Raw genomic sequence first — 12,636 nt, forward strand, 5'->3', positions numbered from 1 at the left:
AGACATAAAAACCCGATTTTCCATTCATTGCCGTTCTTTCCTTGTCGCTGAATCGCACATTTACCCAATATGCAGAATCACAAATTATACAAATCTAAAATACAATAAGTATGATTTGAAGATACGGATGCAGTAAATGAATTCGAAGCTAGATGTTGAAAGGCACATTTGGGTCTGCCTGCCAGTCGAATGTACTCCCAGTCACTTGCTCCCAGAATGTTGCTCCCCGATGCGCATTAGGCGTCCCAACGCCACCGCTTCCACTCCCTGCGCCGTTATATCCATCCTGTCCCTGTCCTTGCACATACTGCTGCCCATTCTGGCTGACCATCCGTGATAGCTGCCCTTGCCAGCTGGATGACGAAGGCCTCGAACCGTCACCATTAGAGTTGGGTGTCAATTGACCAGAGGGCAGGAATTGCTGCCCGGTTCTTGCCACTGGCGCAGAGCCTCCAGAAGCGCTACCATTGCCAGCTCCATCCATGCCAAAGTTGAAGTTATTCCAAAAATTGGAAGCGCCCCCGCTAAAGCCTTGCAACAACTCTAATCCGTCAAAGGTGACTCCTCCAAGGTCGAATACCATATCATAAGTAGGCATTGGCTCAGTAAACTGGAGTGAAGCCTGAGACGTTATCGGCGTGGTCATAGGATACACTGAATAATATGCTTGGGGGTTTTGAGCCGGTTCATCCTCATTCGAAGCTGTGCGAGTGTCAGAAAGTTCAAACACACGTTGTCTCTTCTCTGGTGGAGAAACAGAGTGAGACGGCCACTGATTCTCAGCGTGCTGCGGGATAGGCGAGTCGGTTGACGGTCGAGACTGATGGTTTTGGGAAGGATGTAGCATCTGCCTCTCTCTGTCCTTGTCCTTATGCGCAGATGACTTGCGCTTTTTGTCTGATGACTTTGAAACCATCACTTCTTTCGCACGACTGGCCACATCGTTTAACAATTCCTTCAACTTTTTTGACCCAGGCCAAACAGGTTCCAAAGCCTGTAAGCACTTCCTACAAGCCTCCACCTGCGAACCGACCGCTTCGATGACCACTTCATCTCTCGCTTGGATCTCACATAACAGCAGGATGACTGCTGACGACCACAAGTATTGACAATACATTGCAAGATGATGAGAGGGTGGTACGAGGGTGCGAGATTGAGAGGCGATGTGGATGACAGATCTGGCAGCGTCGACGCAATGAGCGAGCGACTGAGAAGAGGGAGGAGGTTTAGGTCGAGGATAATCGGGTGATGAGGGCAAGAAGTTTCGGTGAAGGGTGACGAGAACAGTAAAGTAAGAGTTGGATAAAATGGCGGAAAGAAGGGATACCGAATGCGTTTCTGAAGGATCTTTGTATTTTGAAGGCTATTACTAGTCAGCTACCCATGAATACAGTGCACGTGACAACTTACCACGTCGTTTGCTAACCAATCTCTAAGTAACTTGTCTAATTTATTGATCGCATTCTGCTGCTGTACCGCCCACGAAGGATCACTCACCGACCTTCCATTTGAAGGCCGATAGAGCAGATGCACAACTCGCCCAGCAATCTTGCAGAGCTTTGTGAGCGCGATGAACCCACTCATTGTCGAAGCCTCGGGCTCTTTCTCGAATTCAGGCGGTAAAGCTTGCAGGTTCTCCATCGCCATCTTCTCCAGCACGGCATCGTCAACCTCCAGCGGGTATGCTACATCCACATCAAGATCATCCACACCCAGCGGCCGGCCGAGAGAAATTGACATCATCCTCTCCAAACCGTAGATGGCCCACCAACATCGTGAACGCAGCTGTTTTTCTGCAAACGATAAGGGAAGCCGGGCGGTTGATCGATGTAAACCCAAGTCTTGAGCTACACGGATAGCCTGTCCGGCAAGAAGCCATGACATGGGCATAGCATTTACACTTGCTTGGAATGCAGCGAGAAGAGTAAGGCATTGGACCTGGTGGATGTTGACGTCTTTTAAAGTGGTGTAATGTAAGATTTGAGCTCTGAAGCAGAAGCATTATTATCCCGCATCTCTCCGCAAGCTTAGCAGCACTTACCTCTCATACCAGATTACACCGGCCTCTGCCTCACCAGGCAAGACAGTCTCATGATCATCATCATCACCTTCAGCCTTAGCCATTTCTCTCCTCCACGCTCTTGATGTGACAATTACTCTTTCACCCAGGGCAAATATGGCAAACACGACTGAAATAAACTAGACACACCGTCAACGTGGCGACTGTTTGGCTCCAAGCGGATGACTCACTCCACCGCCCCACGAGAGATTACCTCTGGCCCTTGCCTCCATCAGCGCCCGGAAATCTCTTCTAAATTCGTGTTCCAAAAGGACAGGTAAGCAAGGATGCACCTCTTGAAAGAAAGCATCGACCATTTCCAGTGACTTCTCTGCAGAAGGATACTGCACCTCATCAACAGGAGGTAAGGCTTTGACGACACCTGAACCAGCCACTGGACCAAAATAAGGATTTGATTCTCGAGTAGGAGTAGACGCGATGTTTGACGGTGTGCGATCCCTGGAAATGGCTGCATCCATTTGGGTTGTAGATGATTGCGTACGAGAAGGCAATGGTCGACCACTTGCTAATTGCCGACCAGAGAAGGAGTCAAGAAGAGAAAGTGTATTCGACGAACCTATCCATCGATAGTTTCCCCTATCATCTTGTGTGATCTGACCAGCATCTTCACTGTCTGAAGCAGGTTGCATCGCGCTATCCTCGGGAATCTCATCCTCTCCTTCTTCGACGTCTTCATTCATCTCTTGAGCTGGTGTTTCAGTCCTTCTGGCCGGTACCGGAGGAAGCGGCATAGGCATCGGCTTTCCGCTATGCGTACTCGCCTCGAAAGTTTCGAGTAAAGGCATCAATCTCGCCTGCACCATCTCAAGACTTTGTACCCTTGTTTCCAAATTCGCCACATATTGTCTGCTGTACGCAGCTCTATCTCTAGTCGGGGGATAAATGCACTCGGCACCAGATTGAAGACATTGTTGACAAGGTCCTAGGTTCGCCCCGGGATTTTCCAGAGAAGTCGGAGATGCTGGCAAAGTGATACTCGAACTGGGAAGGGGTGGTCCAGGAAGGCATTTCACCTTCTTGTTCCGGCAGTTCCGGCAAGCCGAGAAAGCCCTTACCGCCGTTGCCGAGCTTTGATCGGGAGTGCCATTCGAGGAAGATGGTCGTTTTTGCTTTGCCTTTTTGCCGGAAGACGAAGATGAGGCATGCTTCGGGGGCGGCGGTGGTGGAGAATTATGGGCCTCGTAGGGCACTGACATCGTGTCTGGGTCTAGACGATTGAATAAGAGGCCCCTTGACGGACCAAAAGGTGCTGGGAGTCGTGGGAGTCGTGGTCGCTAAATCCGTTCAGTATGTGTCTGTAAAAGGAATTATTTGTTGAAGGGATGTCAGCAAACAACTATTGAGAAGACAGATGCGGATTTGAATACGTTGAAATGATCACTGTTCGTTATTGTTTTCTGAATAGTCTTCGTCGCCGTGCAGTGGTTCCCGTACGCTACGCGACGCATCAACACCTTCTGCGCGAAATCTTATCTTCTGTCACTTACGTACGTATGCTGTTTATTTTGACATCACCACTCATCCTGTCTTTACATCAATGGCCATATATCCAAGTCTCGCCCCCCAACCCCATTCGATCTACTGTCTCATTCGCAGATGAGCCACTGACGTCCGACGAGGCGTAGAGAAGAAAGAAGCATATAGGCACTTAAGCACTGAAAGCATCCCCCTTTCCATCAATGCGTGATTATTTGGTGACTGTGACGATTCTTCCTGCCACCTATCATCCATCTGTCCTTTATGTGTTACCTACCGCAGCCACAGACCACAATTAATTACAATCGACTTCATCAACAAGGCCTCTACAGGCGAAATAGAACGGAATACAATATTACAAGCATCGCTTCAACACACAGCTAGCAGTGCTTCTATGGCGAACAACTGCTTCCTACTATACCATGTTCATTAGGTCCAACATCACCAAGATCAACATCGCTACCTTCTCTCGCTGTGAGAGCGCGTTGTATCCTTTTCGTCACCCGTTTGAGTGTGGTCGTCAGGGATAAACCTGGTCATCAAGGCAAGTGGCAGGTATATGAACAAGAGACCCCCCCCACCGGCAGATCACTGAGCACTGATGCTGATGCGCACGCGCCCTTCCGATCGTTTCACGTGCTTCCGTCATCTTATCAGTAGCATCATAGCATCACTAGCGTATAGTACAAGTACATAACCAATACGTTGATAGTCTGTGCTCTCATACAAATTGATTTAAATGATACTATCAAGAATACAATATCGTCCGTCTTCAAAATGTTTTACTTATACGCCCAACGCGACCGCCGCGTAGCTCTTGTGCTTTTCCTCCTTTGTGACGACTGTTTTCTTAGTATTCTTATCGTCCTTATTCTTCGGCCCGAGTTCCAAGTGAGCCATATCCTCCTCCATCTCCATCTCCCCCAGTACGATCACGTCTTCTTCACCATCACTACACATATTCTCATCTCTCTCCTCTACTTGCTCCGCACGGCTCAATGCAGAGATATGTTCCCAATCATCATCTCCATGATCATCTTCATCTTCCCCATCTGAATCTGACCGAGTGGCCAGAAGAGCTGGGGTGGTGGGAGTGTTGGACAACGCGCGAGAGGTGGAATCGGGATGAGTGGATGCTGATTTGGTAGTGGTGAGCAGGCTGATGGGTTTAGGCACCAGGTCGTCAGGAGCGTTGGGGATTTCGCCTTCGGACAGTGCGATGACTTGGGGATTGGTGACAAAATCAAAACCAAGAGTGGTTGCTGTCGTAGCTATAATCATATTAGCAAAACACCCTCGATATATGGCATTAGAAGAGGACATACCCCTCTTTCCCCTCCTATCCCTGCCATCCATGATAAGCCGCTCTAAACCAACGTCCCTCTTCCCCTCGACACTCCTACTCAACTCTTTCGCCTCCCTGCCCATCGACCCACTCAACTTCATCGGAACGCTCTTTGGACCGACCTCTGGCAGTAATGCCATCTCGGCACGCCAGTCGGCAGTATTCTGCGGGGTGGCGGAAAGTGATTTGCGAGGCACGGCAGTGCCGGGACGGGTAGGCCGCTGACGGTGGCGGGGGTTAGGGATGGGACGGGATGGGATGGGCATCGTTTCGAGGATGGATGTGTATATAGGTGGGAATAGGGACGAGAAGATATGGATGGATGAGGTATATAAAATGTAGGGACGCGATGTCCACTTGCGCAGACACGTGTGATAGGGGACCCGCGGGGTGGCGAGTCGAGGTGGCGGAGGGTACACAGAGAAGGCGGTGATGGGGATGAACTTGCAAAGTTGGGGTGTTGGCAATACTAATTGTAGCTCCAGTGAGTGGCACTTGACTCTGCAAGCTATAAAAACAGAGCGAACACTATACGACAATTCGAGTCAATGGCGATATAGCTTCTTGGACGGACAATGGACAGGCCACTCAGCCAGGGCGACGCGCCTCTTATCTCGGCCAGATGCACGCCCCGGGGGCGTAAATAAACAAAGCACCCTGAAGATGACGTCGCATCCTTCCTTTATCAGTGCGGTGTCCCGAACACATGATTTAACGCCGGGGGCAGTTTGCAGTGGCCCCCTCACGGCCCGGGAAAGCGGAAGGTTCGTTATTCAGTGGACAAAAGGAAGACATGTCTCTTGAAAGACGGCGGACGTCCTTGGAATAGAGTAATCTATAGAAAGGGAGAGCTTAGATTCAACGGTATTCATCCAATCAAAAGCTGATCTACATAATTGCTTCTCGCCATGCTACAGATTTCCCCAGAATTCTCCCAAATCCCCCTTTCGACCATCCACCGACTAATTCCCCCATTACGCCCTGTATAGATGGAAAGCCTTCAGCGCCCCTCTATTCCTCATGTTTTGATTGAGCTTTCTTAAGAGCAAGGATATGCTCGTTGATATAGCCACGCGCTTGCAGTTCTTTCAGAGAAGCGTATTTGGCACCGTTAATCTTGCCCAGGCAAATCTGTATTATATGATGACAATAAGCATACTTTCATCTTCCATCGAAAGGAATTTACATCTGATCCACAAGCACAGTCAAAGCCTTGTGCCATATCCCACTCTGTGCTGGGGTAGAAAAACTCGAGAGAGTCTCCCTTCTTTATGCCCTTGGAAGTAGCATATACGGCCCATTCATTAGGTCGAAGGGGGGGCAAGTGGACTTCTGTCGTTGGGGAGCAAGAATGATTCACTTTGAAATGGTACGGTGTTAATACCGGTAAAAAATTCCGACTGCAAGGACGAGCGAACATACTGAATAAGAGGTCAGAGTTGAGCTCGAGGTGATCTCTTGGGCCGGGCCCGAATTGAACCGAAGAGTAGGCCTTTTCGGGAGCAAGGGATATGTTGGTGAGGGGAGTTATCAACTCGTTGGGAGCGAAATCCTAAGAACCCAGGACGAAAGTCAGCTTCATTCCTTCCACTCAATTTCAAAAGCATATCCCTCTCCCTCAGGAAAATACTCACCCGCACAGCAACCAGTCGACTCGCATAATCTTCTTCTAACCCTTTACTAGCAGTGAACTCGACGCGGAACAAGTCAGGATGCGTAGGCTGGTACGTCTTGCCCCCGAAAGTGTTGGAAAGAGTGGGCTTGATCCATGCTTGTTCGGGTTCAGGAGGGAGAGCGGGGTTAATGGTCGCAGTGGGCATGGCGGATGAGATTGGGCTAGGTTGTGATGGGCGTCTTATGGAGGGACAATATATCGACAAAACGACTGTTTATTAAATAGAGAAGCAAACGAACAAGGTAGCAGCCAGCCAGAAACAACAGACGATCGCGAGTCATCCCGTTGCATGTCTATTGCTATTAGCCTTTCGGCTGCGGGCCATCCGGAAGAAAGGAGTGTTCTCATAGCCGGTACCGCTGCCGGAAAGGATGAAGTAGATGATGAGATCTGGCGAATCAGAGGGCATAGAAGGAGGGGTGAGTCACCAGTTGTGAGGCTGATTTGAGGGCTGTGAACCTGATATCCAAGAAGATGAGGTGGAGGTTAGTCGGCGGCGGCCGATACGCGCTCGCGTCTTTATTAATTAGTACACCTTTACGTATTAATACGTCGTCGTTGACTTTTCCAGCGAGGCTTCGTTCCAACGATCAAATTCAACACAGTAGCCAGCGCCATAAATCATAGTCTCAAAGATATCCAAACATTTGAAAGGTAAAGGAAGGCGCTAGAAAAGATATGGTCTCGTCATAGCGTCCGATTTTCGCCATAATAAGCTACCGAATTGCAATGGGAGATTACAAGTTGGCCAAAGAGGCTTTTGTCTCAGGTAACCCAGGTGCTTCTATTTGGAGTATCAATGCCGTCAGCCTGGTGGCTCTGGTATGTAGCTCGTCCTTCAATGGGTTCTGTCATTAGGAAATGCTTATAATTGGGATCGCAGGCGACGTATGCTCTCTGGATAGCCTTATCACCTTACATCCGTCATGGACTCTTGAACAACTACCTGATCTGTGTTCTCCCCCTACTACTCGGGGTGACCATCTTCTCAACTTCTCCCCTCGTTTTCGCCTCTTTTTTGTCCATTATCTCGCTCTTTTTCATTGCGAAATCTCAAAAACGCTTCAACTTTCCTAGGTCACCCGAAAAGCCAAAAGGTCAATGGCTTGACGAATCAGACTCGGATGAGGAACCAGCGGAACCTGCTTCTGCAGCTGGATCTGCCGCAGTGTCACCAGCAAAGCTTCTACCTTCCCAAGTGGCATTCGCTTCGGGATCTCTATTATCTACCGATCCTACAATATCCCCGATGTCGCCGAGTAGTTCTTCAAGTTCAGGGCATGAAGACCCTTTGGGAATTATGGGCGTTAACAGACGGAGGTCACCATTAGAAGGCGTTTCGCTTGATGTTCCATCGCATATCGACTCCAAGGTCAGAATATCCCCTGTCCCCTCCTTGAGGCTTAAAAAGTCTAGGGCGACGAAGGTGCAAGGGGTGGAAGAAAAGGGAAGATTACCGTTTTTGACAGTATACCGAGCGCATATGATGCTCATGACTGTCATCTGCATCTTGGCGGTAGATTTTGAAGTGTTCCCTAGATGGCAGGGCAAATGCGAGGATTTTGGCACCAGTCTGGTAAGCTTTCCTTCAGTCAGGAAAAGTCCAGTGCTCACCACTCTACTCGCCGTAGATGGACGTGGGTGTCGGGTCATTCGTCTTTTCCCTCGGTCTCGTCTCCACAAAATCTCTTTCTCCCCCACCTCCACCCCCTACGCCCACTTCGCCCGCTCTCAACTCTCACATCATTCCCCTCACCCCTTCCCCGTTAAGTTTCATTCTCATCTCGCTCCGAAAATCCGTCCCCGTCCTCGTCCTCGGCTTTATACGGTTGATTATGGTCAAGGGATCTGATTATCCTGAGCATGTCACGGAATATGGCGTGCACTGGAATTTCTTCTTCACCCTCGCATTGGTGCCTGTGCTTGCCGTCGGCGTTCGACCATTGACACAGTGGCTTCGCTGGAGTGTGCTTGGGGTAATCATCTCTTTGTTGCATCAGTTGTGCTTAACATACTATCTTCAACCCATCATCTTTTCATTCGGCCGATCAGGTATCTTTCTAGCAAACAAGGAAGGTTTCTCCTCTCTTCCTGGCTATCTCTCCATATTTTTGATTGGCTTGTCCATTGGAGATCATGTTTTAAGGCTCAGTTTACCACCAAGAAGAGAGAGGGTCGTGTCAGAAACGATTGAAGAGCACGAGCAGAGTCATTTTGAGAGAAAAAAATTGGATCTGATTATGGAGTTGATTGGATATAGCTTAGGCTGGTGGGCACTGCTAGGAGGCTGGATTTGGGCCGGCGGGGAGGTATCCAGGCGCTTGGTAAGTGAACGTGCACGTCTTTGGTAATATTGTACCTATACTGATCCCTGCATAAAGGCCAACGCTCCTTATGTATTTTGGGTAGCGGCATACAATACCACCTTTCTCCTCGGCTACCTCCTCCTTACCCACATCATTCCATCTTCCATCTCTTCCCAAACATCGCCATCGATCTTGGTACCTCGCTTGCTCGACGCTATGAATAAAAACGGCCTCGCGGTATTTTTGGCGGCCAATTTGCTTACAGGGCTGGTGAATGTGAGCATGGAGACAATGTATGCTCCGGCGTGGTTGTCAATGGGGGTGTTGATGTTGTATAGCTTGGCAGTCAGTTGTGTGGGGTGGGTACTGAAAGGACGAAGTATCAAGATATAGCGTTAAGCGTGTACCATGCAAGATACTGGTATCTTGGTTCAATTTGCTGCCTACATCCTTTTCAAACTTGTAGCTCTACCAAACATTCTCAGTCCATCTTACATTTCATCAAATTGTTTCAACAAATGGGTGATCGCTTGGTCATTTCGAAAATGAGTTATATATGGCCGCGCGCCCTGAACCCCAAAGCTCGTTGTCGGAAATGGCTTTTAGAAAAAAATGATTTTAAATGTCCTTTGTTTGTAATGACTGGAGCTCGTAAAACTTGATATCCACTGCCTCCCTCTGGTCCAACCAAACGGCGCTGTAAGGACTTTATAAGGAGTTTTGCTTTAAAAGAGCAACCCGATCGTATGATCAAGAAAAGAAGTAATAACGCATGATGTATGCTGCAGGGATTTCGATATATATACTAGGCAGTAAATGTTGTAAGGTGTCTATGAATGCATGAAGAAAGAAAGAAACTATTATAGAATCTGGAAGAAAATCAACCACGCAACTCCCACGCCACAAACGGTCTCTCTCGGAATTCCGTATCCCAGGCTCCCATCTTCTCGCTCATCCAACAGTAAAAGGGGTCTGGGCATACATCGCGCCGAAGAACAAAAAGGAATATGCACGATCGAGCAGAGGCGATGGTGACAGAGAGATCGTCACTGGGCTGAAGATAAGTTTTCTTCTGGTCGAAGCGCCATGAGTACCCGCTGTGGCACATAGCGGAGACAGGGAAGAGGTTTCGACCCAGCTGGGGGGCGTAGAGTACGTCAATAAGTATAATCTGCTGTTTTCCCCAGCCCCCATAATCGTAATGAAATAACCGTGCCAATTTCGGTGGCAAACGTAGTGGCTCCTTCTTGCGCTGTCATTACCGCAATCAGCTCAGGAAGAACGCGCATCCTCGAGAAGGCACGGCGGTCCTTGAACATGTGTTGCGTGGCCCCACTGTCGACCATTACCGCGTTGTTTGGCGTTGCTGGAATGCTTCTTTGTGTGAGCAGCGATACTGACATCGAGGTCAGGGCCGTCGATAGGCTTTCGACATGAATTGATGACCGTTTCAGTCACGGTTGGGACCGCTTACGTAGCTGGAGGAGATAAAACCGAACTTCCTTTACCCTTTTTCCATTTGCTTACGCCGTTCCCGCTTAGGATCATATCTTTCACACTGAAATGAAGCACGTTCGCTTTCCATGAGACCATTTAACTGTTCTTCGAACCATTTCTCCCTATCTTCCTCTACAGCCTCCGACGCCTTAACAGATGCGATATTGTGGAGGACTTGAATGAATGGGGCCATTTTTCTGCGGTTATAGTGACACTTCAAACATGAGCCTATGAAGGCCTTATAATGCTCACATCCAACCAAGGTCAACAGCTGCAGGTCGGTCTGCTACTACATCAGCCAGGATGACCCTAATTAAGCTACCTGTCCAAAACCCAAATCAGAGCATGCGCGCATGTGCTGATTAGATAGGACTAACCATGTGGGTACTTGGGAGTTCAGAGGACTCGCATGCCGGACAGTAAGCTAACGGTGCGATGTCCTTGAAGGAAAGCAGACCTAACCCGCCTTTCATACCCATAGACCATGTCACTCTCCCCCACTGAGTCTTTACACAAGGGAGTTGGAAGCTTATGAAGGTTTTTGGCTCTAGGCGCAGTTGGTCATGGTGTAATGCCCACAAAAGGTTCCAGTGTAAAGGCGATCTCAGCTGAGGAGGGACGTTGGCCAGAGGAAGAGTAATCGAACCCATGGAATAATGGCCAATTTTTGCGTGACCAGTTTGAAAGTTGCCGGACAGGCCCTAAAGCTAATCCACATTACAACTCTCCTCTCCTCGATCCTCCTATCTCGTACGTAATACCCAACTCTTGTACCGAACGTCCGCCCTCCCGCAGCATTATGCAACGTTCGATTTGTCACACTTTTCTAGGCGGATGTCTTATGACTTGCTTGTGACAGTATCCTACGCATTGTCAGTACGCCCAATTGGGTATATAATATATCTGTACTACCTACCCATCTGGTTTCCTTCAGTAGTCACAAGTCACGGTAATAGACTGCCTTTTCAGCAAAGAAAGAAGCTCCAGCCCAAACAAGACCAGCATCATGTTTTCCACTACTGCTGCTCGCACTGACCAACCGGATCCAAATGCAAATCCTATTATTGCTCCCCCCCACATCCATGCACTTCTTGATCGACTCCATGAGCTCTCCACTGTCCAAGAAGAGGCAGCCACCGCCCAAGTTATCGATGCTGAGGATTTTGACAATTTTATGAGGGACAAATTTATCGCTTTGGATCAAGACAAGTGTTGGTACATGTATCAGCATTGCCTGGCATCTGGAGCAAGAAACGTTGTTGAAGTCAGTATCACCTCCCTCCACATCCATGTGAAAGCAGATACATGCTGACAAGAAGAGACAGGCTGGTACCAGTTTTGGCGTTAGTACCATCTACCTTGCATTGGCGGTAGCACACAACGCTGCTCTCACGGGCAAACCAGGCCAAGTCATCGCTACTGAGAATGAACCGAGCAAAGCCCTACAAGCTCGCAAGAACTGGAAGGAGGCTGGGGATGCGGTGCTCCAAGTGATTGACCTCAGGGAAGGTGACCTGCTTGAGACTTTAAAGGTAGATATACCCAAGGAAGGAATTGATTTATTGCTGTTGGATAGTACGTCGCACTCCTACGCCCTCACATTTTCTGCAGCTCACGCTCCCCCTCTTGGCACCCATAGTTTGGGCGCCCATGGCTTTTCCAACCCTCAAACTCGTCGAGCCCCACCTCCGTCCTGGAGCTACGATCCTCATTGATAACCTAAAAGGTGCTGCTTCCAGATACGAGGAGTTAATCGAGTATCTTCACGATCCGCAAAACGGGTACACTAATATGGTATTGCCTTTCTCTCGAGGGCTTGGGATGAGTATTTATACCGGGAGGAAGGTGTGATGTGAAGAAGAACAATGGAAGATAATAATAGTTAGTTAATACATTTGAGTTGTATTGCAAGAACAGTAGTATCGCTTTTTGTACGTAGCAAGGTCCCAGCACTGAAACTGTCAGTGGAAGATCCGATCAGCTTTACGCGACGCGTTTCTCTTCATTCTCCGGCCCTTTCGTTTCTACATCTTTATCTCCTTAACATCGTCATGAAAGAAGCAGCTCTACAACCCCTGCTGAACCTGTATCAATCAGGTCCCAATTTGCTCTCCTTTTCCGTAACTGGTGTCAAAATACCCATGCAAATCATACATCCTCTGTAGATCAATAGAAATAAGTACCTGAAACCCTTTCGCAAGGTCCTCGGCTTCGGCTCTGATGATTCAATTTCGACGTGCGTCGTCCCCACCCTTCC

The 12,636-nt window shown here is 48.8% G+C and overlaps 5 protein-coding genes across 5 annotated transcripts; 2 read left to right on the top strand and 3 right to left on the bottom strand.

Moving 5' to 3' along the window:
* Window positions 1–72: 72 nt before the first annotated feature.
* CNI03210 (hypothetical protein) lies at window positions 73–3,480 on the bottom strand. The gene is made up of 4 exons (XM_572927.2): window positions 2,251–3,480; window positions 2,042–2,199; window positions 1,411–1,987; window positions 73–1,363 (listed from the first exon to the last, which is right to left on the bottom strand). The coding sequence occupies exons 1-4, from the start codon at window positions 3,274–3,276 to the stop codon at window positions 149–151; spliced, it is 2,976 nt and encodes a 991-aa protein (XP_572927.1). The 5' UTR covers window positions 3,277–3,480; the 3' UTR covers window positions 73–148.
* A 732-nt stretch (window positions 3,481–4,212) lies between these two features.
* On the bottom strand, window positions 4,213–5,465 carry CNI03220 (hypothetical protein). Its single transcript, XM_573013.2, has 2 exons — window positions 4,882–5,465; window positions 4,213–4,827 (listed from the first exon to the last, which is right to left on the bottom strand). Exons 1-2 carry the CDS (start codon window positions 5,165–5,167, stop codon window positions 4,343–4,345), a joined length of 771 nt encoding a protein of 256 aa, XP_573013.1. The 5' UTR covers window positions 5,168–5,465; the 3' UTR covers window positions 4,213–4,342.
* Window positions 5,466–5,760: 295 nt separating this feature from the next.
* Window positions 5,761–6,938, bottom strand: CNI03230 (conserved hypothetical protein). Its single transcript, XM_024657858.1, has 4 exons — window positions 6,536–6,938; window positions 6,324–6,453; window positions 6,088–6,260; window positions 5,761–6,032 (listed from the first exon to the last, which is right to left on the bottom strand). Exons 1-4 carry the CDS (start codon window positions 6,719–6,721, stop codon window positions 5,913–5,915), a joined length of 609 nt encoding a protein of 202 aa, XP_024513455.1. The 5' UTR covers window positions 6,722–6,938; the 3' UTR covers window positions 5,761–5,912.
* A 200-nt stretch (window positions 6,939–7,138) lies between these two features.
* On the top strand, window positions 7,139–9,315 carry CNI03250 (GPI anchor biosynthesis-related protein, putative). The gene is made up of 4 exons (XM_572632.2): window positions 7,139–7,398; window positions 7,460–8,152; window positions 8,208–8,900; window positions 8,958–9,315. The coding sequence occupies exons 1-4, from the start codon at window positions 7,306–7,308 to the stop codon at window positions 9,273–9,275; spliced, it is 1,797 nt and encodes a 598-aa protein (XP_572632.1). The 5' UTR covers window positions 7,139–7,305; the 3' UTR covers window positions 9,276–9,315.
* A 1,902-nt stretch (window positions 9,316–11,217) lies between these two features.
* Window positions 11,218–12,539, top strand: CNI03260 (conserved hypothetical protein). The gene is made up of 3 exons (XM_024657859.1): window positions 11,218–11,643; window positions 11,705–11,954; window positions 12,019–12,539. The coding sequence occupies exons 1-3, from the start codon at window positions 11,386–11,388 to the stop codon at window positions 12,228–12,230; spliced, it is 720 nt and encodes a 239-aa protein (XP_024513543.1). The 5' UTR covers window positions 11,218–11,385; the 3' UTR covers window positions 12,231–12,539.
* The last annotated feature ends 97 nt before the right edge of the window (window positions 12,540–12,636 follow it).

Source organism: Cryptococcus neoformans (genome assembly GCF_000091045.1).
Source record: "Cryptococcus neoformans var. neoformans JEC21 chromosome 9 sequence".
In the NCBI taxonomy this organism is placed as follows: Eukaryota; Fungi; Basidiomycota; class Tremellomycetes; order Tremellales; family Cryptococcaceae; genus Cryptococcus; species Cryptococcus deneoformans.